This window comes from Aulostomus chinensis, chromosome 22 (assembly GCF_037954235.1).
Source record: "Aulostomus chinensis isolate RoL2024-O1b breed Wild chromosome 22, RoL_Achi_v1.0, whole genome shotgun sequence".
NCBI lineage: Eukaryota > Metazoa > Chordata > Actinopteri > Syngnathiformes > Aulostomidae > Aulostomus > Aulostomus chinensis.
The window spans coordinates 7,914,277-7,942,158 of record NC_141341.1 but is presented as its reverse complement, the minus strand read 5'-3'; the positions used below and the strand labels follow the sequence as shown (position 1 = coordinate 7,942,158).

Sequence of the window (27,882 nt, the reverse complement as noted above, 5' to 3'; positions counted from 1 at the left end):
AGAACCTGTCAGTCATTCATTCTTAACCGAATCCTGACCTTAATCCAAGTCAAAAAACAAAACAAACATAATTTTTAAACCCTCAAACAGCCATTCAAAGCTGTGAATTCCTGCATTTTGTCCCCTGAAAGCAAAATAGGCACCACAAATAGCTAATAGCTAAAGCGCGCTGGCACACACACACACACACACACTCACTCACATACATACACACTCACACACACACACACACACACACACAGCCTGTCCTGACAGCTGTCACTCCGATCAGCCACCAGTCCATCTCTGCCCTCTGCTCAACAACAGCCAGGCGTTTCCCTGTCAGACAACATATGCCGCTGCATCTCCGCAGCTCCGAGCCAGCTGACATTATCTACTCGCAGACCCTGTGGCCGCCACAAATCTCAGTCCTCTTGCTGCTGGCGCTGCGAACATGATCTCTGGTGTCTCTCGGGCAGCTAACTGATGCTGTCACTGCACCAAGATATAACAGGAGCCGCTGACAAACACAATGTGACAAGGACATACAGGCAGCGTGTACACAGACAAACACAGTCGCTCCGATACTCAGCACACTGCAAGCAAACCTCTCTATCAGTGGGATTAACCAATAGATCAGTATAAAAATATCAGAATTAAAGTTTTCCTCTCAATTAAGTGTCTGGTAAGGCTTGATGTGCATGCAAAGCTCTGTTAATGACTCCAACTGAAATTGGAATCTTCATGCTAGTTCTCAGGGGCAGTGGATACTCACATAAGAATGCATGAGCACAAGTAAAGTATAGAAGAAATATGAATGAAGTAAGCAACCACACAGAGGGCTCGAATTTGGGAGGTTTCATATTACTTGACTTTGTCCACCATCTGCTGGTGGAAACTGCAAATTGCAGTAAAACTGGAGGTCAGTTTACTCACATTATCTTGAGCTGATTGAAGGGTCAGAATGGGAGCTGCCAATTTTTTATTGGATTAAATAAAATATAACCTTGTCTAAAAGTACTGATTATCACTCAATAACAGACAGGGTTTAATTACCTTTTATTAGGGAAAGGCTTGCGTCCAAACATGTGTGCGTGTGTTCAATAAACAATTAATATAAACCAACAATTTACCAACTTTATTGTATTTTTTTGTACAGACAAAAAGATCAAACTGGTGAAAATAGAAACTTTGATCGCAACATAAACATTAATTATGAAACACATCATCAGAACCCAGTTTACTTCACCGCTGCCTCTCGACCAGACGACAGGCTCAAATCCTGATTCAGAAGAACCTCCCCCAACTGACCCTTGTCTCCTAAAGTGTTAATGAAAACCTTTCATTGTTTTCTTTTATGTTTTAAGCCGAAACTACAAATATCAAGTACTTAGGAGTGTTTAAATTTCACTCGGAACGAACGAAGAACCAAAAAAAATAGCGTTAAATAAAACTATCATTTACGATTTATCAAAAATCCCCGACCCCCCCCCCCCCCCCCCAACACATATCAAAGTCAGTACCACCTGTATGTATTCTCCAAATCACCCAAGAATTTGATGGCTTTTATTCTGGTACAAATACACAGACCATGTATCTATGGGAGATGAATACACTGAAATAAAACTAAAATATACAGATCCTAAATTAATCTGCCAACAGAAAAAACACAGGGAAATGTGAAGAGGGTAAGTTAAGAAAAAATAAAGTCTTTAAAACTGATGTAAATCAGGGTGACATCAGTAGAAGTGACATTTGCAGCTTCTATGTCTAAGGATCACATTGCTACATAGCTAGCATGAATGTGTAAATGTCAACACTCTCACTCTCTCTTACTGGAGGGAGAACTTTTAAATTGTACACTTTTTACACTGCTCATTGGATATTTAGACAGATCTGGAATCAGTGATGGTCATCAACTTTCAGTCAGTGATTCTGCACCTCTCACTGTAGCGATAGCGTCATACACGATGTTGTGTAAGCTGATAAAGATCTTTGCTTGACGTGGATGTAATTTGATCCTGATCAACACATCCTAGAACCTGATGTCGCCGTAGTCGTCGCTGATGGATCGAGTAGGTTTATTTGGAGCTGTGAACTGGAAGGTTGGGGTAGACAAGAGTAAAGCTGATGCCTTTCAGCACTACATTATTCCCCTACAAACAACCTCTACAATTGATCTGGTGACTCAGGCAGTTAAATGTAACATGTTTAATCATCTGGGACGCATCTGCAGAGAGAAATCCTGGTTTCTTTGGGTGTGAAATTAGGCAGAGGTTTGTTGTTTTTACAGTCACGTATTAAAGAATGTGTTGTAATATTTATGTAGCAAATAAAGTCCTGCAACCCAGATGTGTCTTAGTACAAAGAATAATGATCTTTGTGATGTTGAGGAGAAACGCATATGGAGCTACTTGAGTTGAGGCTACTGAAAGGACTGAAAACTGCAGAGATTGTAGTTCTTGATCCTGGCTTGTGTTAAGATCCATCTCTAGTTAAACCATCAAACAGCGACTTCTGGTGAGACAATACGCTTTACAAGAATTCCACCTTAACAAACAGGGACAGGAAGGCCTCTGATTCTTCATATGAATGCTGGGATGTTTTGGAAAGTCGCGTTGCAAAATAATGGCATCAAATTAAACTGAGACAAGGAATAAATGATGGAAAGTGTGGCTTCAGACAGATGACAACAGTGCGAGTTGTAATTTCAACAAAATGATGGTAACTGTAAAGTACGTATGAGTGACACAGAGCCTTCCTTACCCAGGGAAATGGCCTGTTATAATTACATTATTCCAAATTAAACAGAAAAAAAAATAACCAGACTCAATAAGCAGAACCTGTTAATGGTAAATCTCATTGATTCCCATCCCCAGTAAACAACTCCAGTATATAGCTTATACGAAGCACAGTATTTTCTTGTGTCAAACTTGTCAAAGCCCCATTTATCGCAACACACAACAACAGATCATGTGGTCAGTGACGGCTTCACTCTGCTAACGCTGTCTTCAAGAAAGAACTGGTCATGTATTAACACATTTGGTAAATACAGGCTTTTAAGTCACAGTATCTTGCTTGCAATTAATATTCTCCTGCTCCGCCAAGAACTGAAACTGCACTGACATACAGCAGTAACAAGAAGAGACAAAGTGGAAAAAATCTTTTCTGGTCTCCTACATTTGAACTGTTTTCAAATGCTTTCAGTGGCCTCCTGGTTTCTAAGATTTGGTACCTTTTCATTCTTTTGCTGATAAAAACCAGCATATATTTTAGGGCTAAGATTTTGTCTTTGCAACTGTAACTTCACATTTTATTTATTTTATTTCCACTCATACAAGAGCACTATTATTTTTAACAAAAAGCAAACACCTCATTTTCATAAAATGCTTCGTCTCCCTGCCTGTTTTGCTAACAAATCTACACTCCTAACAAACAGAAAGCATGCATAACACTTCACATGAAACAACCATATGACAAAATAAATCCAGTCCACCTCATTTTCTTTGCATATTTGTGCATAATCAAGTGCCTCCGTCTTCAGGAGTTATGGCTGGTTCCTTTTAGAGAACAGCAGGCCTCTTTGTTCAGCAGTTCGTATCGCGCGAGCTGGAAACTGACAGGAGCATGAAGAACCTTCACGTTCCTTTATGGAGGGAACCTGAGGATGACGTGGAGCGGCTGTTCACCTGCAGGAGACGTTTGATGAGTCAAGTTAGATCAGCCTGTGTATGTGTGTGCACATGCTGAATGTCAACAAACTGAGAGACAAGAATTCAGTTCGCAGCTGAGCAACAATTTCACTGCTTCATGGCATATCATATGGCAGTGATTTTAGAGTATCAGGGTGGCACAACTCTGGGTGACGAAGTATCTTTGCATTTTTAATTACAGTTTTAATTTTATAGCGCTTGTAAAGTTTTCAGTGCAGGATGGTAGTTTTAGTTTAGCACCAGTTGAGGGTTTATAGGCTTTTAAAGTTAGTACAGGCTTTGGGAATTTTTGGCTTCAACATTTAATTCACATTAAGTTTGCAGGTACAACAGTTATGGTCAAATTTACATGTATTTATAGTATTTGAAGTCATTTTTAACACAGCCTATATTAAGTAGTGTAATGACGCCCAAATGAAATGCAGGAGTGACTCACAAGTGTGTCTGGGTTATGTATTATACATGTAAACATCCTATCGTGGTGTCATAATCCTGGATTAGGCCTCGTTCCAGTTTAGAAGAACTTTTATGTTACCTGGAATGGTCTGATGGAAACTTTGACACAAGTAGAATCATTAATAAACCAATAAGAAGATGAGAGGGAAGAACCAGACAGGTTGCAAAGGCTGACACGCACACGCACACATGCGCGCGCACACAAAAACACATGTGCACAGGGATGACTGGTGACTGAACTGACCAAATACTGACATGAGGCAGAGAATGAATTAAAATTACTGCCGTGGGAACGAGGGATTTCAGGACTTTGTTTTGAAAGACCTGTCAATCAACTGGCAGAAATGATGCATAAAATTAGTTTGTGTTTTTGAATAAGTCTAAACTGAAATGTACTTTTTATGTATTTATATTATTATTTTCAACCATCCTTGCATTAAATCCAAACCAGAGGTAAACCTACTTGTTTAGAAGCTTCGGAGGAGGAATGGACTTCATTTCCAAAATTTCCATTTAGCTGCAACATTGCTGAAAAAAGACAGAAGCATCATAAATATCACTTTCAGATATTTTAAGAATCTGTTTTTGTTTTTTTAAAAAACAGCCAATCGCACTTTTAGCAGTCATTGTTTTTGAGTATCCTTGTATAAATCCACAGTGTGTGTGCTGTTTCATTCAAGATATGAAAAACATTTTTTTTGGTTAGATTTCTAATTTTTAGATTTCTATTTATCAAAGGTGGCTTTGATATAAAATAGAGCATTTAGTAAAACCCAAAACCAAGCTGCTTCTCACCTTGTGGATCAAACCTGGGGTCAACAAACCCCCAGTGCTGGTAGAGAGCAGCCAGATCATGGGGACTGTAATTTTTCATGAGGCTCAATAAATCAATGTCCATTGGCATTTCTCCCGTTGATTCACTCTTTCCCTGAGCAAAAAGGAGTGGTTCTAAATAAGCTTTGTGCCCCCACATGCTCATGGCAGCCCAAAGATCAGGACCCTTAGGAACCGGAGAAGAGTCACATGACCGCCTGTTGGCATGGAGTCTCTCTGCAGACGTGTTCGCTGAAGTCCCGCTGTTATTTCGAGCCAACATAAAACCCAGGCCCTCTCTTGGGAAGTTCCCCTCCACTGCAGCTCTGTGATGTTTGGGGCTGCTAACAGGCTGGAGACCAGAGACACTCCTGCTATGTGCTGTGGTTCCTGATGAACTAGCTTGTGTGCTGGAGCTGCCACTCTTCCCCTCCACTGCCCGGGTTTGTTCACCAGACTTCTTTTGAGGTAGAAGTCCCCCTCTCCCACGGGAATTTGTCCTGTCTGATGGTCGGGAGTCCTTTGACTGATGTCTGGGCTTAGGGACAGACGATTGAGTCTTAGGGGCCGAGTTTTTGCTGCTACTGCTGTGGATTGTGATACCTGGTGGCTGTGTGCGCTGAGTTCTGGGAGCAGGTAAAGCTGGACAGTCCTTGCCTTCAAGGAATGGTGGGGCTCCGGTGCGCCTCCAATGGGCCACACCGGTCTTTAAACCCTTGAGGCTGTTTGTACACGGTGCCCACTTAGGTGCCATGGAGCTGCTGTTGTCCACCCTGTGTGACACCCGCTGATGGATCCACAGTACCTCTGGGTAGTTGGTGGTATGAGAGCAGTACGGACACTGGTGCTTCACCAGGCCCTCTTTTTTAACCGGATGATTTACAGCTCCATCTCCTTTGCTTGAGGGTAATGCAGACAAGTTGAGAAGACTGCCAGCATCACTGCGTGTTTGTCCCTGCCCTTTGACCTCAGAATCATTGGACTTTTCTGTTTTAATGTTTGACTCTGCTGACCCCTGACCAAGCGGACAAGCGTAGGGATTCCAATATGACTGACTAAGCAACACACTCCTGTTTCTGAGGTAGTCCATATATCGTGAGGCTTTGGAGCCACTTTGGCTAACGTTGTTCAAAATGGTGCTCTGTTTGCTGAGGGGACCCAGCAGGTCCTGGTGCTGCATGTGCAAGTGTGACCTGAGTAGTGAGGCATCAACAGTGTAGAAATCACAGTGCTTGCAGAAGAAGGGCTTTTTATCTGTAGGCAGGAGCAGAGGAAACAGTGTTGAATTGATGAGACCAACTTTAAAACAAGAGTCATGAGCACAAGCAGTGATCAAAAAATATATAAAAACTGAAGTGATATCATCATACCTGAATATTTGTGTATATTCATGAATAATAGACAAACTATTTTCATTGGATATTTAATACGCATGTTAATTTTTTCTAATGTCTGCTGTGGGCCCCCCCCCCCTCTCTCCCTTGGATAAGAAAACAGTCACTGTCCTGACATTGTAACAATTACAGTCAATGTAATTCCCCTCCAAATTCACAAGAGGTCTCCCTTATCCACACTACAATGTTAATTTTTAATGGCCTGCGCTTTTTCCACCCAAAACCACCCACAGCCAGCTTTATTTTCCACATTATTGCCCTGGTAAGTTTGACTTACAGCAACACAGCAATGTCACAAGGACACTCGGTCCTCGTTTGTGTTTATGAATGATAGACTGAACATTGAATGAATCTGTTTTCTCCAGTTCAGTCACATGCCTACAAACATGACATTTGATTGCTTTAATTAGTCAGAATGGCGCAGCGCTCAACAGAAACAAATACACTGTTCCAACAAAAGGGATAAAGCAGTGTTGTGTGGCACACCTATCTTACCCTCCTGGTCCTGATTCCTGCTGCTGCTGGTCTGTTTAGGTGAGAGGCCAACCTCTTTCACTTTCTTTGTCTGTAGTGCCTCATAAAAGGCATGCCCAAGTCCATTCAACAGAATACGGTCCTTCTGGCAAATCCTCTTCTCCACACCTTTACTGTGAGCCAAACTTTTTGATGTGTGATCAAGGGCTGTGTCACCTTTTTTCTTCTTCATGTTGGAACTTGAGGTGTCAATTTGCTTTCTCTTCTTCTCTGACTTCAGTGGTACATACTCGCCCTTCTCCATGTCATATGCCACCTCAGCATCCGCAAGTCTCTCCTCCCATCCGAGACATTTCTCTGTGGCTTCCACTAGTCGTCCCCTTGTGGCTAACTGCCATGCCTGGTAGCTACAAACCGGATCAAGCTCTGGAATTCGCCTGCCCAGGCTCTTATCCTCAGGGGTTGCCTTAGGTCCAACACATGTGAGGTTCAGGCTTTCCAAAAACTGCCTCTTAGCAATGTTCAACTCAGAGGGTTCAAGGTCTTCTTGTGGTAGATTTTGAATCTGACTGTGGCTGTGATTCAGTTTATGTAGCTTTTCATGTATATTCAATGTCTTGCGGTCATAAAAGAAGTTACCACAGCCAGCACAAAGCTCATAGAGGCACTCTTCATTTATCAGTGATGCTGGGTCCTGAGGAACCCCATTGATGGTGGAGGGGGGCTCATTGCTCTTACCCCCCCGCAGGTGAGCTTTAACCCGGTGAATGCGCATGTGACTTTGGAGGAACCATGCTTGGCGGAAGCGACGTCCACAGATCCGGCAACCATGATCCTGGGTGCTGCGGTGCCTTTTCATGTGTGTTTTAAGGAGTAATACCTGAGGAAAAACTTGGCTACAAATGCTGCAGGTAAAGGGCCCATCATCAGCTCCACCATCAACCTCAACTCCACTTTTACCCTTAACTTTTTTCTTAGCTCCTTTCTTCTTCACCTTCCCATTGACATTATGGCCTTTGTCAGATGTGCCAAAGATTTCAGGTTTGTCATCAGCTACCTCTGCATTCTCTTCCTTCCTTTGAACTCCATCCCCCTCCTTGTCACTGAGGTTCTGGCTGAATAAACCGAGTTTATGGCTTCGGATGTGTGCCTTCAGACTGCCCTTCTGAGCCGTCCTGTGATCACAGTACGGACACTTGTATGGCTTCTCCCGAGTGTGTCTCCTCATGTGTTGGGACAAAGAGCTTAGAAGAGGAAAGCCACGACCACACACGCCACAAGTGTGGCCGGACGGGACATCTGCTTCAGTCTCTACCTTTGCATTTACTGTGCATTTATGTTGTACATCCTCCTTCTCCTCTGTCTCCATTACTTTTCCTGGAGCACTGGTCAGTTTAGACATATAGTTGTGAAAAACTATGCCAAGTTAGTTTTCAAAAAGTCAGTAAGTTCTCAGCGCAGGGCGTAAAAAATACGGAAACCATCACTGCTTTGGTGTCATCCTGACATTTGAGGGAATGTTCTCCTTAAGCAAGCTGCACACTCTTGGCAAGAGAGCCTGTAAACAGAACAAGAATTTACAGTTAGTAAAAAAAATAAATAAATAAAAATTAAACAGTCCAAATCAATGAAACATAGTCACATTATTGAGGGGGGGGGGGGGGGAATCACCACTAAGCAGCACATCTGGAGCTCTTTTACATAATTTTTATACTTCCATTAAGTAAACAATAAAACTAAATGGAGTATAAGAAGTTAAGCATGCAAAACATGCACAAATATTAGAAAAACATATTCCACAATCTGGCCAGTGGCATGTTTGTTTAATGCCTTATAAAGGGACTGCCACACAGACTAAAGGAAACCAAGGTAAATAAGATTCACACAAAGTAATTCAGGCAGACTAAAATTATGCCACATAAGGAAAAAAAATGCAATACACGGTACTTAACCATCTAGCTGTCAGTCACCATTGTATGGTTTAAGTACCGTATTTTTATGACAAAAACATGTCAAAGAAAATATTTCTTTGTTTCTTTAGTTGTTGTTTCTTTGTCCACAGAGTGCTTCCAGAGACACATATCTCATTATGACCACACTGCAGCAGAGTTCACTTACACATAGGGGGGTTTCACGCAGTAATGTGGAGGAGAAAACATAAACCTTGCACTGGGAGAGATAGCCTATTAGGACCATCTGTGTCAGAAAGACTCCAGAATAACCTTTGTCCCTTACTAGTTGAGCGATGCCTGTCTGTATGCATTAGAGCAAGGGTCTGTGTCTCAACAAGCGAATGTGATTGTGTCCTTGGTTTCCTCTGTCTAAATAGAGTATGTGATGCGAAGCATGAAGAGATGTATTCATTCCTGGCCAACTAGGATGAGCCCTCAGGGGCAGTACACTCGAATTCACGATCAATAATCCATTCTGAACAAACTTGGTTTCAGAAAGTCTCATACAGACACACAAAATACCCCTGATTCTGGGGGAAGCATTGACATTGACAGATTGGAAAGCATGCTACATGTTCTTCCTTTCCACTCATCATCCATTTTCATTTGTAAAGAAAAATGCCCCATTTACAAAACCATCATAACTGGGGTCCAACTGCAACAGCCAGGAAGAGAACTTTGATATATACGGCCCAAATACCTCTGAGACATCTGGTTGTACCCACAACACAATCATCCAGGAAAAAAAAAGTTTTGCTGTGCACTATATAAAAATTACTACTATAGCACAAGCTAGTGTGGTTAACATGCTCCTCAGGCAAACATTTGTTATAGGGAAAGAAAGTATTCTGTGGCCTACGCAGCCAGGCAGTAAAAAGTAAAACCTGCTATTGTGTTGGCCGCACCAGAACTGTCACATCGCCTCATGTCTGGCCCTCCAGCCCACACTGGGGGGTCGGGAGAGTTATTGTTAAAGCATTGAGGCCTCGGCCTACACGTCCCAGCCTCGACATAGGCAAGGAGACAGGACAACAGACAACTCCTACTTGTCTTGTCAGTCTTTGAATGTGAGGAAGCTCTAGGTGCACAAACACATAAAGGCTGGAAAAAAAGAGACCGCCTCTGGTATGATTTTCAGGGGATGAGGTTGTCTGTCTAATTATCTGTATCTGCATCCAGCGTTACATCTGTCTGCATGTGAGGCCTGCTTGTGCTCTCATACTGGGATGGGTTTTGTATCTGGAATGGGTGGAGTTTAGGAGGTTGTTCTGGACATGGCAGGTGTTTGCTAGGCAGACGCCATCAGATTAGTATATGGGCAATGTGGCACACTGTCTCCAAGAGGGGGAGGATGTGCAAGAGAAACTGGAGGGTGGCAATTAAGGGGGTTAAGGTTAAGGCGAATGTAATGAGTTAACACAATGGGGATAAAGTCAGAGCTGAGGGCAACAGATGGGAATAAACAGGCCATCAGTATGGAGTTAGCCGCGCCACTACAGTATGAGCTTACGCCATTGTCAAAGCAGCCTACATGTTGAGTCTGTGTTCATATTTGTATCTGCAGTATTCTAGTTTCATTTAAATAATATACAAATTTTCCTTTGTGCAGTCCTTGTTTGCTAAAAGCAGGATTTATTTTGCATCGTTAATTAAAAACTAATCCTATAAAACAAATTTTGCATTCTATTTTTTCCCCTCTACTTCCCTAAATCCCATCTTTTTTCACCTCTTTCATTCTATGAACACTGAAAACCCTTCGAAAGATCTGTAAAGTAATGGAGATAGCTAAACATGTTGCTCCAGGGGCTTCACTCATATCTTTTAGAATCCCTCGCTCCCCTTTTCTCTCTCTTTTCTTTGGCAGATGAATAGGCATGTCCAGTCAGCTGTCCTCGCATTGATTCATCCTGACGTCCCAACCAGCTCAGCACAAACTCCCTATGGTTAGGGCACTGATGCTGAGAGCCTGTGTGCTGTGATGCGTGTGTGCTCTTGCATGAAAATATCCACTGTCGGCGAGTCGTATGTGTGCACACTGTCTGCTGCACCAAAACTGTGGGTGTAATTTCCTGCCAGGGACTGGAAATAGCCTCATCCCTGAATTCACTTTGATTCCAAAGCAACACACCAGAATACATCAGACTGTATATGTAAATCAGTGGAATAGGCGACATTTTTGAGCGTGTGTGTGTGTGTGTGTGTGTGCCATGACTGTGAGTGTGTGAGAGCTGAAGTCATCCAAATATTTCCAACAACCAGTAACAAGCCTGTGCCAACATACCCCTGACTGGAGATAGCATGTGACTGTCCTTATGCTAGTGTTCAAAGCCATAGTCACTCACTAAGCCTCAACTCGCATCTACTATTTTGTGTCCAATAATCCTGTCTGTTTTCATCAGCTGCAAACACAACTGAGGCATGAAACAAATCTAATACGCAGATTGAGAATGTTTTCTTTGCTTTTAAATGTTGTCTAAATACAAAGGGAGGCTTTTTTTTTCTCCAGGATTTTTACCCCCATCTTCAAATAATCCCTGCAGCTTTCCTAAATCTAAGAAACCTTGTCTGCTGTGCCCTTTCCTCTCTCCACCAAATCAAAGCACTGTTTTCTAAAACGATTGATTTTGAATAACTATCAAAAGCTACCATTGCAAAATCCTCGATTTTGTGTTCAAGATAAAATGACTATATTGTTTATGCGTTCCCTTTTCTCTATAAGGTACTTTACATTACATTTTAGGTCTTGCTGGATTTAAAGCAAATTACTAAAACATGTCTGTGTAGACGGCTCAAAAAAATTCCTCAGAATATAATTTTCTGTGCCAAATATCTGATGGTCATCTAATTTTTAGTTTTATTTTGCAAACTCTCACTCTGATAACTCCTTCATAATGTTCTGAAGTGTGTACACATGCAAGATTTCATATGTTACATGACAAGTAAAAGGGCAAAAATTACAAATAGCTCTCTTTTCCCCTCAGTAGTTTAGTCAACACGAAAAGTACTGATGCAGATCAACATGACTCCCTCCAGATGTTACAAGGAGTCAGCAGGTTTTTGTCTGAGGTGTCTGACTGTCTAACACAGGCTAGCGTGCTCAACAACACACACATCACTAATATAACACAGCAGCTTTTCTTCTAGTTGGTTATGTATCCAGTCAATCGCAGGGACTCCCTTTTACTCTTTATCACAACAGTGACCTGAAATTGTGGAAAAAAAAAAAAAAAGACTTACAGAAATAAAAAAACAACACATGCATCCAAAAAATACCATAAATTCTGACAAATACGTTCATGAAAAAAAGGGGGAGGCTGGCCATTATCCGGTTCAGAGGTATCAGACTGACTCAGTGTGTGTCACTGCCTCTTGTGGGTGTGGCTTCAAATGGTCAGTGCGCATCTCCATGTCAATCCAATCAAACACGAGGGAGACTACTGTGCAAACAGAGTAAACATAAGAAACACTATCAGGAAATGAAAGATATGCATCACAATAACAGAAAAAATATGTGTGAATACAAAAGTAATACAAATACAAATCAAAGAAAGCCAACTGGGAATTACACAAACCTGAGTGTAAACCGCACAAGGACGTGGTGCATGCTAGGGTGTTGCAAGACTTTGGGGAGCAGAAACCAAAAGTTACATCACTCCCTACTATTTAATTAGCTTGGGACACACCTCCCTGTGTTGTATGTTTACACTGTAATGAGTCCAATGTGACCGGCACATACCTCACTACCTAAACAAAGCCAGCTATCAACTTGCACATAACCCATAGATAGTGTTCAGTGTCAGCCAGGTTCCTAGAATGACTTAACAGCAAGAGAACAGACTGAAGCAGCAAACTAATGTGGGCGAACAGCCTCTTGTACCTAAGAGATTAGACAGCCATGAGCTCAATAGTCACAAGCATGGACAAACTTGCACACATTCATTCCCATCCCCCTCCTTGTCCAACTCTCCACTCGGTTACACAACATATACAGGGATTACTCTTCATAGCATTAGATGGGCTGCTCCATGAGTGGCCTTTTATCATGGAAGCCCCTTTGTGAGAGAAATAAAGCCCACACAGGAGAGGAAGATGGGCGAGGAGATGACACAAGGAGAAGGAATACAAGCAGACATTTTACCTGTTTGGGAAATGGTAACAGTTTGTCTAAAAAAAAATATTGTCATGCAATCCCAAATGCAGACATCAGACGCAAAACATCTGCTGCCAGTGAGAGCAGAAAATCAAAGATGAAGAGAGATTTTATGAGTAGAGATTATTTTAAAACCATTTTTGGTGTATAGTGCCTCCTTCATTATTGAATTTGTGTTTTCCTACTGCGGTAGGTCTGAGGATCCACTACGGCCCCACTCTCTTTTCAGTGTGGATTGGCTGGTGTGGGAGACACTGGAGTATAATCTGCTGGCATTAACTTGCTCTCTAAAAAAAGCACTCTCAACAGGGATTAGATTATCATGGCAAGGTCAGCTCAGACTCGCTCTGACTGTCTCTCTTTATGTCTCTCTATCACTTTGCTTTCTGTCTTTTACTTGATCAGTTTCCCTGTAATCTTCAGTTGTCCCCGCTAACTCCATCAGATGTACATTTCAGCACTGTCACTGATTTTATTTAATCTGGCATAAATCTTAATTCCACTGCCAATGTAATCAAAGTAAACACAACATATTAATACAGATTAAATATACAAGATGTTTTCATGCAGCATAACAAATACGTGTTACAAACCAACAGACTGCTTTTACTGATTCAATTATAAAGAATGCACCACTGACTTATATTATGATACCATAAAACAACCTTTCCATTTTTGATTTATGTGCTGATTATTTTCCTAATCCATCATTAGTCAAGCAAATGTAAGATAATGGTGCCAAGTTCTTGAAGAACAAAGGCATCAGTTGATTAATTTATGATCTCTTTCAGCTCAAAATCATCTGACCTTTTTTGAGTCTAACTGAGGAACTGAGACTTGAAATCCAACAATTTTATCTGATTAAGTCTCCATGGAAAAATTCTCCATGTTCATGACTTCAGTAAGATTCAAAGTTCTGTTTCAGTTCAACCATTCACCACAGGCAGAGTAGAACCTACCGAATTTGGTGCACCTCCGTTTTAATTTTGGTCAAATGAACAGAATTTGTTCCAGTTTACTCATTTCAATAGAGGACTTCAAAGAATTGCAGACACAAAACCTTTAGTGCAGATGTAATTATTGCTACAGTATGGATTAATGTTGTGGTTTATTATGAGTGTTTGAATTCCTCTTCTATTACTTCCATTAAGACCTGGTACTGGGCAAATTTTGCACTAATTGTTTTGATATTTTAAAAGCAGAATCTACGATGTCTAATAGGTTTTAAAAGCTGCTGTTTTGACACTCTACACCTAATATCAAAAGTCAAATTATGTCGAACTAAATGGCTGATTTGTAGAACAGAACATGAGGGCAAAAAAAAATAATTCCTGCTATGATTAAGGTAATGTTTGAGGAAGGGTAAGATAATACGTGCTCAGCGATTTTACCCTGGAGCTAGAGAATGACAGCTGGCAGCAGGGTTTGGATTAGGTTTCCCATAGGGGTATTGCATCTTTTACACCAGCGCTTCTTGGGAGTAGAATGGGGCTATAGTAACCTGACTCCCTCAGACTCATCCAATCTCGCCTCTCTCTGTCTCAATGGGGCCAAACAGAAGGGATCTGTGAACGCCTTACTCATCCCTGCCATCTTCCATCTGGACATTCTGCCAGTGTTTACACTCCACTTCCTTCACTGGAGATATCTCTCTCTCTCTCTCTCTCTCTACACACATATAGATAGATGGATGGATGATAGATAGATGATCGGTAGATGGATGGATATAAATAATGTGTTGATGCATCGAAACACAAGGCATCATCTAATAGAATAACAGTTTGCAGATTACTTGTTTGTATATCAAATGGAAGAAAATAAATGAAAAATACCCATCTGAGAGACAAATTTGTACCGCTTTGTAAATGTTGGGTTTGCAAAGATCTCGAAGAGAAGCTAGAATTTCTGGCCTGTGGCTGTGTGCATTCATTACATTCATGTCTGTCTACAGTCCATAGTAGAGGGAACTTTGAAGGAATGTCATGATCAAGTGTTTTGTAGCAAAATTGAAATTATCACTGTGTTAAAAATTTCCTTGGACCAAAATCTACTCCTTGAGTCCAAGTGGATGTTTGGGTCTAATTTGAAGGAATTTCCTCAGGGCGTTCTTGAGTTATGTTCAGGAGAACGGGGGCGGATGGAGGGATGGGTAACCCAAAAACAATGCCTCCTGCTGCAGCTCTCTAGGGCATAAAAAGCTCAAGGTTTTAGTTGTAAAGCTGAAACCAGTGAGGCTTTCCTGTCAAATATTACAAAAATAAATTTTCCAACTGCATACTTTTGTCAATAGAGAAATATGGAATGGAATCAGATTTCTTTGTACTACATGGGACAGGTCAAACTGATTCAGGTTTAGGGCAGAGACAATGCTAGTGGTTCTAGTCCCAGCTAGCATTGTACCAAAATAACAGAATCTACTATATGGTGCACCTGTTGAGTGGTAATGTCAGAAGAGAAAATACACGCTCCGAGTATGCACATTACATACAAATACTACTATTTCAGACTCTTAGCAATGCAGTTACATTTACCAGATGTTTAAGTGGAATGACCAGCACTAACTTTAGATGCAAATAAATGTTAAATTGTCTGGTAACATTGTGTCTGCAACTGTGTGCCCTTTCAAAATTATGACTGTCATCTCAGACCCTAAACTCTAACCCCCTTAGACGCCAGACTTCAAACTTGGTGCTTGGCACACAGAGATTTCTCTGATTTAATCGTAAATCTCAGTTTGTCCACCTGTCACATGCTACGCATCCCACCAGTGAGGGAGAGATAAGAGGCCTTAAGTCATGGAACTTCTGGTCCTGGACCCGATATCAGGCAAAAATCAAGCTAGAAACCTCTGCATTATCCTCATTCAGTCCTGGAAGTCAGAGGTGGTATCAAATCATTTACCAAATCAGCATGATACGGAACATTGCAGCCAGGATTGTTACAGAGGCCCTCAACAAAACTCCAGCTCAAGATAACAACCTACTTCCGAACGTATCAAATGTTACAACTAAATCAGTGGATATCTGGACGAAAATCAGGATTACTTGTTGTTCCCGGGGTAGAGCCGAATGTGTTGGAGCCGTGTTTAGCCACCTAAGGCAATCCGTGCACTTTTAAATCCAAACTCCATGCTTGTATTGTTACAGTCCGTCAATGTTGTTCATTTGAATCACTTAAGGGTGCCCTGTGTAGGAAAATTTGCTATAAATACACTTGCTTTATTAAAAAAAATAAAGTGTATTCAAACTCTCCTCAAGTTTTTTTGATAAAACATCTGAGAGTTTTGAAGTAAAGATACATAGATGTGTGCCAAAACCTTTTTTGACTTATTGACTGTTGAGCAGAACGTGCTGCATTTTCTCTCCAGTACAATGGATTCCCAGGAGCGACAGCATAATAATCTTTATGGAACAGTTCTCTCTCCACTGCCTGTCACTCCTTTCCTTTAGCCAAATAGGTTTCAATAATCAATAATCCCATTTTCATTTCATTCAGCAGAGGCTATTTACATACTTGCAGATTCTGAAATGCAATTTAGTCCACGCTGAATCCTGCTGTAAGCAAGTGAGTTCTATCAAATCATGTCTACCAAAAATATTTACATTTCATTTACACAATCCTGCAATGAGTCTACCAATGTGCAGACACTTGTTTTTATTTGAGTAAGAGTGCAAAACAATATTCCAAACCATTAACACACAGGAGAGCTACCCAAAGTGGAGATGCCCCTCACATCTTCCTGTACGCTGTGTCTGCACCCCTCCCCCTCTGTCCAGCGACAGACCCCAGTCTCCTGACCCAATCTCCATGATTAAATCATTTTTCTTTAGCCCAAATTTTGTCCCCCCGCTACTCTTGTCTGGTAGTTGTCACACACCCTCCCCTATTGATCGTCATGCTGAGGAGATTACCCTAATAGCTGGGATTACCTCCCCACATGTTGGTTGGCCACATATAGGGGGGAGGGGGTGGGGTGTGTGTGCGTGGGGGGTGGGGGGGTGCTTGGGATGGTGTATGATGTGCAAGTGTACAGGAGTGTGGAGGAGTAAACATTTGATAATTTGGGTTTATGCTTGTTTATTGTCTGGGAAGAACCAAGTAAAGCCCTGTCATCATCATGTTTCACAGCCTTAATAACAACCATCACCCACCAGTGGTTACACTGATGATCAGTCATGAGGCAACGTCTTTTTAGGAGAAGGGCGGACAAACACCCTGAAGACCTGTGTGACACATATTTGTCCTCTCAGGCTCATTAACTCTATGCAGTCTGGGTGAAAAGCAGAATGACATCACCTTACAATGACATTTATAAGGGAATCCATTGACAATTTCAGCTTTAAAATGTGAGCATTTGCTGTTTTCTTTTAGTAAATAATGATGTTAGTTGCTTGTTTAAGAATCTGTCTCTTTACCCCTTGGGAAATTGTTAGAAAAAAAGTATTTTCTGTTTTGTTTTTTTGGGGTTTTTTTTTTTTTTTGAGTAAATGATGAGCATTTTTAGTTACCGCCCTACTACTGTTTGCTAATTCCCAGCTTTGAGCCACAGGCCTTGATGACTATGTTCTGGCTGTCCCATCCACAGTCGGACATCTCCGGTGTGATGGAGGTGTTTTAGCTGACTTTGTCTAACAATTACACGCAGCTAGAAAATCAGGATGTGACACCTAAATAGGCAGGAGCACGGAGAGAGATTGGAGGCCATTCAGACAGTGCAGAGAAAAGGAATTCCGTTAATCCATCGCTGATCCGGTACAATGGCAGCCTTGTTGTCTGTCCCGTTTGCACTCACTAACCGCAAGTTTGCGTGCGTTGACCGCGTACACAGCTGTGCAAAATAGAAGCCGTAATGACGATAATAAGAGCCCAATAAAAGATGACGAGAAGAGGGTGCACGCTGCTTGTCGAGTTGCCCCCACAACACGACTCGCAGGACACTTGAGAACATCCTGAGTAGTTAACTTTCGCAACTCCTAAACACACACACACACTCGCACATACACACACACCCTGCGTGTAAACTAGCCTCAACATCTTCCTCTGTTTGTCTGTTGTTAGTTAACCGACGTTTACTCTTACCTTAGAGGGGTTAACGTGAGGCGGCAGGTCGCTCCTGGAGAAATCCCATAAAACAATGGCGAACCACGTTTTTTTTTTTTTTTTTTTTTTGTTTTCTGCTTTTAGGGCAGATAAACACACGTCCTCCTCCTCCTCTTCCTCCTCTCGTGTGTGTGCTACCTCTCGTCTGCAGCAACGGAACTTCACTAGCTTTCAATCACAGCGGCAGCGGTGCACCTGAACCGCAGCAGTCCCGTCCTCCTCCTCCTCCTCCTCCTCCTCTCCTCCTCCCCCCCTCCTCCTTGTCCTTTTGCGATGCAAATGAGGGGGGCGAGGACGTGAGTGACGCGAGAGACAACGTTATTAACGTTAATAGCGGCGCGAGCGATCTCTGCATGCGCGCGACTCCATCTCCAGTCTCACTGGACGGCGCGAGGCGACCGGCCGCGCGTGCGTTAACAGTTAGTTTAGTTTCCTGCGTTCACAAAAAAGGGTGCTTCTTGTTGTTGTTGTTGTTGCTGTTGCTGTACCCGACGACGGCAGGTAGTCGGCGGTGTCCATCAGGCTCACAAAGTTCCGCTGAGTCCTCTTAGTGAAAAAGTAGAATAATTAATTGATCATCTGACTTAAATTCACGTAGCTTGAACCACACTTATTGTGTCAATGCGACTATTTATGGATGAAAATAATGAAAAACTCGTGTGAGAAAGGCCCAAATGTTAGGACCTTTAAAGGGACAATCCACCTAAAATACACTCAGCTGCCAGGTGTAAGTACGGAAGGGTAGTATGGTCACACTTAAGGAAAATACATATATTTCATGTAACATTTATCAATACTCTTATTGTCTTTTTATAATCTCTTAGATTAGAATTCACCCTAACCCCAACACACACACACACACACACACACACACACACACACACACACACACACACACACACACTTTTTCTGTCTTGTCTTTGCTACAACCTGTTGAGTTAAAATGAACATTAGTGAATGGTCCCTTGACAATTTAGTTAATTAATGGTTAACTGAGGCTAAACTAGTTGTGATTAACGAACCCTAAATGTTAAGTGTTGCCATTTCAGTTGCATGTGCAGAATTAAGTAAGAAATTTAGGGAAAAAAATAGTTGAAACACCGTTTTGTATTAGGATAAAGGCAGATCTTTCTTCCTCAAAGGAGGTTCACTTGCTTGTTTTTTCTGCAGCAGTTTGAATGTCGATGCGATGATTTCAGATTTCATTTGAACAGCTCCATATCTTTTTTTTTTTTTAAGTGTCAATGATGGTTTCACTCGATATGTTTCTCCCATTCACGACTGTCGGTCATGGCCATTAGTACAGTTGTTTTAATTTTCTTTTTAAAAAGAGAGATGTGTGCAGAATTGAGATTATTTTTCTCACAAGGTTCTAGAATATCAACAAAGATGCAAGAGCAACACAGCTGCCGCCATCAAAAGTAATTATTTACAAAATGTTCAACTGTAGCAAATTATTTGATGGCACAGGCAGGAAAATGTCAAAAATACAGCTGCCGGTTTGTTTGTTTTTTCTGAATGTATCACGTTATGAGCAAATGGCTTCATGTTGTTGGAGCAGACGCTGGTCACCAGGGGGCTCACTTGAGGAGAGAGCTGCTGCAGCAGGCCCTTCCTGCAGCCTCCCTCTCCTCTGTACACAGTGAGGTGTTGTGTCTAGTTTTTACGAAGGGTGGCGATAAAGCCGTGTTGCTGTCGTACATGCGGTCTCCTCACAGACCTCGGCGACTCCTGTGGCATGTTCAGATATGTCTGCACCATGAGTCCAAGGATCTAAGATAACGTGCACACGCCAAGCTGATTTGTGTTTTGTAAATCTTAAAAAACAAAAAAACGACACTAACGGCCTCAACTGTGGGTAACAATACACTAACTAATATATCTGTTTTTGATGTTTTTGTACTTTGTTTGTGTCGGACTGTTTTCTTATGCCTCGGCGGCGGTGGCAGCTGTGGACCAGAGGCGTTAGGTTTTCAGGATGTCCACCCAACCGTCCTGTGATACTTCAGGAACACCTCAACAGAGAGTTTTCAAATTTGTCCCAAACGTCCTCTGATACTCAAGGAGGAACTGAGAAGGTTTTTTTGTTGCTTTTTTTTAGTGAATGAAGGTCGCTGTCACCTTGTATGAATGTGATATCTCAGGAACGCCTTCAGGGAATGTCTTCAAGTGTAGAACGCAGATGCAGCGATCCGCAGAAAAACAATTTTCTTGGTGGTCAAAGTCACCATTAACTCACGTGTAAAAACAATGTCGGCCCCGTTCTCCCCTATGTGACATCTCAGAAACGCCTTGACGGAACTTCTCCAGATTTGGCATTAACTTCCACTGGAACTCAAGAATGAACTGTAAAGATTTGGGTGCTCAAAGGTCAAATTCACTGTCACCTCATTTCAACATGATAACTCAGGAACACCTTGAGGGAATTTCTTTAAATACAAAGCAAACATCCCCAGGGACTCGAGGATGATCTGAAAAGCCACTGTGACTTCCGCAATGAAATATTTCTAGTTTTACTTAAGACAGAGGCTGCATTTCCATTTCCTTTTTTTCCCCCACCTTTTGTGAAATGAAGCTAAGCTACAATGCTACCATACCATGCATGTTATGACGCTGCCAAGTCTGCACAGGTTCAAAACACAAAGAACACATCTAATTACAGTTCAGTGCACTAAAAATAGGGTGAATGATAGCTGAAATCCACATTGCTGGCGTTGAAAACATGAAGACTCGGGGAGCTGCATGTTTTCTTGGGCTTGTTTATGGAGATGGCTCAGCTTTGACAGAGCAGCATTAATCAGCTGCCCCACTCTTCCGCCTATTCCAGCCTAATCTCATTTAGTCATTCACTGCTGATGTTTTTTCCACTATCAACGATTTATAATGAAGAGTCATCCTTGCAGCTCAATCTAATCTTGAAGCCTAGATATAATTAGAACCAACAGGGGGAGAGAAGAAAAAAAAATCACATTTGCTCCCCTTGTACTTTTTCCTTTTCTTGGCATTTCTTTACCTGTATGCTTAAACTGGGATGTTTTTTGTTTGGTTTTTGGTGAGCACAGAAATATTTTTCTCCCCAGCATATGAATGCGCTGCTCGTGTCAAACTGTGGCTGTCATCTTCTTGCACAAAGAACCTCAAACATCCTTCTGGATAAAGAGAAAATGCATTTCTTCCTAAACACATGACATGCAGCCTCCGTGCAAAACTCCAAAGTGGCTTCTAAATTTTCATTGAACTGTTTATTCTGGAGAAAATAATGCTACGCCGAAATGTAACTTTAGGTTGAATGTTCTATTTTTTTCATGAAAGAAGACGCAAGAACTGAAAAAGCTTAAACTTAGATAAATGTCTGTATGGAGTAATACAAACTTGTCTGTGACAAACCTGAAATTTCTCTGAAAGACAGCTGAGTAAGAGCCTGGTTTCCTAAACAACAAGTTTTAAAATGATTAAAATGAACACACAACAACAGGTTTAACTCGAGGCTACTCAAATAGCACAAACTTCGTAAAGAAAAAATAAATTAAAAGCCATCATATGCTGTATTAATATGCCCTGAAATTTAGTGGGGTTTCTTTGCTCTATGGTGCATCCATCCGTCGAGTTTGGTAAAAAATCAGATTCATGTTTTTTTGTATAATTCTGCTAACAAGCAGACAAATAGCACAGAAAACACTACTTCTCTGACAGAGGTAATAATCAAAACATAACTTAATTAGACAGGTGACCAAGGGGTATTTATATGTCCTCATACTCTCCCCTTTTTAAGAAAAAAAGAAGGCGCCGTTTCGCAGATCTTCCTCACGCATAAAAAACCCCATCAGAATTGAAAATTCTGTCCTTTCAAACCGCAGGTTTTATATTTATGGCAAGGAAGCAGCGACTCAATAAACACCTCCTCCGCACGAGACTGCGATCTCAAAGCCTCACATAACACACTTCTCAGTTTATATTCATCCGCCTGTGTAGATACAGATCCATGATTAACCCTAAAAACGTTATTCATTTAGGCTGAATCAGCCAAAGAAGAATAATCCAAAAATAAAGAAAAGCAGGGAGCGTTTCAAAACAGTAACCCAGAGGGAGCGCCTAATTGTAACGATCTTGATTCAGATCTGCTTCTGTGAGGGAAAAAAAGTTGAATTTGTCGTAGTTATATATTTTGTTTTTAATCTGTCCATCATAATAAATGTTCTTTTGTGTATTTCAGTAATGCTATTTCAGGTTATTTCCTGTCTGATTATACAGAGTGAGGAATATGATGGGGTGGAGCATGAAGTCAGGGTGGGCGACTTCGTTGCTGTTGCCTGTTGAGCTGCAGAAGTGGTGGCTGCAAGTAGACTCTTGACCATGATTTCTGATGGTCAGGTAAGATTTTATCGATTTTCTGTGGTTGAAACGATTCGTATCAACTTTTTTTTTTCTATCGGGTTTACATTTGATTTAGTTCGAACTGAACTGGTATCCTTAGACATTGTTGGTCTGCAAATTCTTGTAGAAAAAAATATTTGCATGCGTATAACGTGCGAGGATTAACGGAGCGGTTCTTTGGCAACATAGATAACAAATGCAATGTTTGCCCTCTGGTTTATACAGTGCATGTTTTGTGTTGATATAGCTACAGCATAAAGTAACCATTTAAACACTTATGTAGCAAGCGAATCAATAATAAAAAGAAATGATTTGCAAAAGAAACTCCCACTTTAATAAGAGGGGAGGGAATACAAAGACACATTTACTGTATGCATTCTTAGAATCAGCAAGGTTTAATTTTTATTCAGTTATCATATTTATATTTCACGATACCCGTCAGAACAGGAATATTTCAGGTTTTCTGGCATTTGCGCGATCATGTGAAAAAAGTAAGTACTCTTGATTCTCTACTGTACTCAGTAAACTTGTATTGATGCGATCACATTCCTCCCAGGGAGAAGTTTTATTCTTTGACATCAAAATTGGATTATCTAACTCTCTGGTTAACACTTTGGTCTAATTTGTTTATCTGACAAGACTAATCTGTTTATTTACTCATAAACTGCATTATGTAATAATAATTTCCTCTTTCCTTTCAGGAATAGATGACTGTCAGCCAGTGAACGGGCAGCCAGAACTTACACTTTTCATTCATTATCAGCACAAAGGGGACAAGTGGAGACGATAATAGGTAGAACAGCCTCAACAGGATGTCACACACTGACTTTAAGAGACTTGAGCTCTTCAGCAGCATCTTGAATGGCTGCAGTGCGGACCCATCTTGTAATAACTCCCACCTGATTTTCCACAATGTCAGCACTTACCCTGGGCTGGAAATAGTTGATGATGGATCTCTTTGGCTGAGAATACTTATCTCTGTGGTGTACTTTGTTGTGGCTACTGCTGGAGTGTTGGGGAACTTGCTAGTGTTGTTCCTGCTCTATTCTACTCACACCATCACTGCAGGCACTATCAATTTTTTTGTGTTTAACTTGGCTCTGGCTCACCTACTTTTCTCTCTAGCTTTGCCGTTTTGGGCTGTTGACACTGCGTTGGACTACAGTTGGCCTTTTGGTTTGGCCACATGCAAGGCCGTGTCCTTACTCACTGGCCTTAATGTTTTTGCTAGCTGCTTTTTCCTTACAGCCATGAGTTTGACCCGCTACTGCTACGTGGCAACAGCACTGAAGCCCAGCGCATCCCTGTGTAGAAGATCTTGCACTTCTCATGTGGCCACGGCTTTTATCTGGGCTGGAGCGCTCATCGCAGCGACCCCACGAGCTGTGTTTGCAGATCTGAGCCGTGTGGGCAGTGGTAACGACACAGCATGCCTGCTCCGTTTCCCAGATGGCACAGCCTGGCTTGGAATAAACCAGCTCCTGAGAGTGGTGCTGGGATTTCTGCTGCCATATTCCATTATCATCCTCTCCTACCTGCTTCTGCTGCGCTTCCTCTGTCGGCATAAACTGAAAGGCAGTAACTCTCGCCGAAAAGCTGATATTTCAAAGTCTGTGGCAGTGGTGGTACTTTCATTCTGTGCCTGCTGGTTTCCCTACAATATTCTCACTCTCTGGGGTGTTCTGATCCAACTTGACATTGTTGATATCAGTCCCTCATTCTACTTGGCTCAAACATACTTCTTTCCCCTGGCCAACTGCTTGGCTTTCACCAGTAGCTGCTTCAACCCAGTCATCTACTGCCTGGTTCGCAAAGAATACAGAGCGGCTCTCCATAACGTGCTCTTCAAACTGAGCCTGGCTGTTCTGTCCAAAATGCCTTGTGGCATCACCTCTGATGAGGGATCAGGACAAGCTGGCCAACTAACCATTCCCCTCAACAAGTACAGCCAAACAACCCAAACTGACACCAGGAGACACGAAACACTGTCAACACTGCCAACAGTGGACTCCAACCTGTAAATTGACGTCATGAAGGTCTTTAAATCTTAACTTCAATTTCATGTAAGCAGGCTGGTATCACTGATGTGCTGCAGCGCAGAGATGTACCTGTAGCTTTTGTGTTTTACCGTTTTCGCTCTTAGAGTGGCTCTGATTCAGGTGATGGCAAAGTTTCACAAGCCCACTCTGCAGGAGTATTAACGCATTATTAACATGAGCACAGTATTTCATTGCTGTATATATCAAATGTATAAATGTTTACAACTGTAGTATGAAATATTGTATGTGTGAATTATGGTTGTCTTTGTTTTGATTGAATCATAATTCCTAAATAAAATTCTTCCGCATCTAACCATTTCACTTCTGATTGTGATTTCACCTTTCACGCCATGCAGGCTGTTCTAAAATTGTTCAAAGTCTTCAATAATTTAGGTCTCTCTGTATTCCATGTAGGTTTTTTCTTCCCACTCTTTACTGAACAAAAAGGGTATTTAGAGAAAAGAAATAAAGAATACTGGATGTGTCAAGGAAAGATTCTAAATACCTCCTTTCTGATACTACCTTTTACAAAGTTACAGTTTAGAGCAGATGACATTTTGTAAGTTTTCTGGAAGAAATCATGGCATCTTTGATGTTGTGTGAACATTTTTGTACAAACTTCATTCTTTTAGTCATATTCTACGACTACCAAATCCTTTTTTTTTTTTTTTTTTTTTTTTTACTGATTTCCCTTTTATATGACCTATAGGAGACGGCACGGTGGTGCAATGGTTAGCACTATTGCCTCACAGCAAGAAGGTTCCGGGTTCGAGCTCGGGCACGGGATCTTTCTGTGTGGAGTCTGCTTGTTCTCCCTGTGCCTGCGTGGGTTCTGTCCGGGTTCTCCGGCTTTTTCCCACCATCCAAAGACATGCAATTGGGCACTAGGCTAATTGGATGTTCTAAATGGACTGTAGGTGTGAATGTGAGTGTGAATGGTTGTCTGTCTCTATGTGTTGGCCCTGCGATGGACTGGCGACCTGTCCAGGGTGAACCCCACCTCTCACCCGTAGCCACTGGGATAGGACAGCCCCACCCCATGACCCTTAACAGGAACAAGCGGAAGAAAATGGATGGATGGATGGATGGATGACCAGATAAGTACCATGCATTTGCACTGGACTGGAAATATCAGGTAAACCTGTTTTTGTTGCATTTTAATGCCTTCTGTTTTTTTCCTTAATATTTTACTGCAAAATTAGTAGGACTTCTTTATATTAAGCAAAATTCAGGGCTTTCTTTGCTAATTCCCTTCTAATTCCCTTGAAGGGAACCAGATATTTGTACTAGACAGGACATATAGGACACACCCTTTTTTCATTTTATTCTCTACCACTTTTTATATGACTATTATGATTAACATAGTGGTTACTTAAAGCACCTTAACACCAGTGTGCCTTGCAATCTTAGCCCTAATCCTCAAGTCATCAGGTTAAGTGTTTTCAAATGATATATTTCACTCTACTCATTTAATGTTCGTATAATTATTATTATGATATGTATTTTTTTGTCCTGAATTTCACCTGCCTGGGTGAGACTGGCCTTTTTCATCCCCCTTTTCCCTAAAGTCAGCTTTATTCCACTATTTGACCCCGATAACAAGGACCATCATGACAACCACGGGTTCACCTGTTGGGTGTTTTTGTTCCATTTTATCATTACACCTGAATTCAATGTCATTATGCTCCGACGTGTATTAAAGGACACGTTTCCTCAATATGAATGATTAATCGTAGAGTTTGAATATATCATGTCTGTCCAGTAATGCAAAAATCATTTTCTTAAATCATAGCCCCAAAAGGCCACAGGGTGGTGCTGTTGTTCAATTTTTTGAAACCAGTTGCTCCTGTTGTCTAAATTGCTGCTAAATGATTGCTTTTAATGGTCTGAGTCCTACTGTATCATCTCTGATGGACAGACGAGGTTCAACACAGTCTAATTTCATCTTCGATTTTATCTACATCGATCACTGAAGAACGGCCTTGAGAAAAAAGATTTCTCCTGATTTCTGTAGGATTCCCGAATGGCTTGAATTTGGCAAAGATGCTAATTACTTCACTGATTAACTGCTCTTATCAGCTGTCTTTGAAGCACACACCAGCCAGAAACATGAGGGAGCAGTGGGTGCTTCCTTTCAAGGGGAGAGTGTGTGCCTGCGTCAACCTCATGCAGATCAAATGACATGAATGGCTACGACACACAAGGGGCTGAGAGATGATTATGCGTATGATCTTATTTTAATCTTTAATATTTTCACCCCCACCTTATTTGGGAAGGACCTGGATCTGATAGGCTCCAGACCCCGCCCCCCCCCCCCCACACACACACACACACACACACAAAACCCTTAACAGGATAAGCAGAAGAAAATGAGGGACGGGTGGATGGATATGGATCTGGTGTGGCTTGTTACGATCATGACTTAAATAGTCGGACACACGAATGTAAGAGCTGTCGCTGTGTTTAAAGGTGTAATTGACGGCGACACTTGGTAGCTTGATAAGTGTACAATGTATACAATGTCGTATAATTAGAGAAAAGTTGACAGTCCAGTGACACCGACCCAGTTGTTAATGTCTCTATTAAGTTTGCAAACGCTGAGGTCATACTGGACTAATATTGGTCTGTTGAATTGATTGCTAAAATGATTGCTTTCAACTTGAATGTTTCACTGTCCAGATTATTGAAGTTAATACACATTAATCCTCTAAGTGCACTTCAGCTTTAAAAAAAAACAAACAAACAACATGTTAAGAGTGTTATTCATTTTAAATTATACCTATAAGGTATGAGTAATATTTTAGCTATAACATTCTCCTGTTGCTTTGGTTACATTTTATAATCTGTTGCCTTGACAACACTTGTGGTTTCATTATTTTTTTTATGACACTATCAGAATGCTAAGTATAATCGCAGCTGACTGAGCTTATAATGGTAAGAGTGACAGGATTGTGGTCATAATGTTCTAATAACGTTAAAATATTATATACTTTATTCATAATATTTGGAGTGGGGGGGGGGGCTGGGACACATATTTGTAGTAAAATGTTACCGTTTGCCACCGAAAAAAGTTGCAACCCAGAAACAAATCCAAAAGAAGAAAAACCTTTCATCCGTAAAGGCCACTAGAGCGTGATTCCCAGAACCTTTTTACAACAAAACAAACAGCAAGCGTAGCTGAATTTCGTCATAAACGACGTCTGAGAGACCGAGGATGTTTTAAGGTTGTTTGATGCGTTTGGTCTTTTTTCCTCTCTATCTTTTAGGTCGTTGTGTCAAATAATATGAATAATTTGTATTACATAGTGCTTATTTATGTACAAACAAAAAAACATAACCCCAAATGTAAACCTGACGCTTCCTGCTAGCAAACCTAAAAAAAGCAGCTGATAATATCTCACTTGGGAACTTTCAATAAAATATCTTCAATTAGGGATT

At 41.3% G+C, this 27,882-nt stretch overlaps 2 protein-coding genes across 7 annotated transcripts in view; one reads left to right on the top strand and one right to left on the bottom strand.

The window, feature by feature from the left end:
• LOC147240597 (relaxin-3 receptor 1-like) overlaps nt 1-24,721 on the top strand; it is a 58,733-nt gene extending 34,012 nt beyond the window's left edge. For 3 of the 6 annotated variants that reach the window (XM_086192971.1, XM_086192970.1, XM_086192972.1), the window contains exons 8-9: nt 22,283-22,402; nt 23,107-24,721. In XM_086192971.1, coding sequence (XP_086049097.1) covers nt 23,218-24,426 — 1,209 coding nt within the window. In that variant the 5' untranslated portion in view covers nt 22,283-22,402; nt 23,107-23,217 and the 3' untranslated portion in view covers nt 24,427-24,721. Of the gene's footprint in view, nt 1-18,484; nt 18,759-19,980; nt 20,110-22,282; nt 22,403-23,106 lie in introns of those variants that run through there. The other 3 variants (XM_086192973.1, XM_086192975.1, XM_086192974.1) reach the window with 3 other exon arrangements.
• Nucleotides 1,484-18,265, bottom strand: LOC147240598 (zinc finger protein 516-like). The gene is made up of 5 exons (XM_086193868.1): nt 18,011-18,265; nt 6,851-8,387; nt 4,944-6,215; nt 4,612-4,676; nt 1,484-3,668 (listed from the first exon to the last, which is right to left on the bottom strand). The coding sequence occupies exons 2-5, from the start codon at nt 8,229-8,231 to the stop codon at nt 3,618-3,620; spliced, it is 2,769 nt and encodes a 922-aa protein (XP_086049994.1). The 5' UTR covers nt 8,232-8,387; nt 18,011-18,265; the 3' UTR covers nt 1,484-3,617.
• Nucleotides 24,722-27,882: the final 3,161 nt, after the last annotated feature.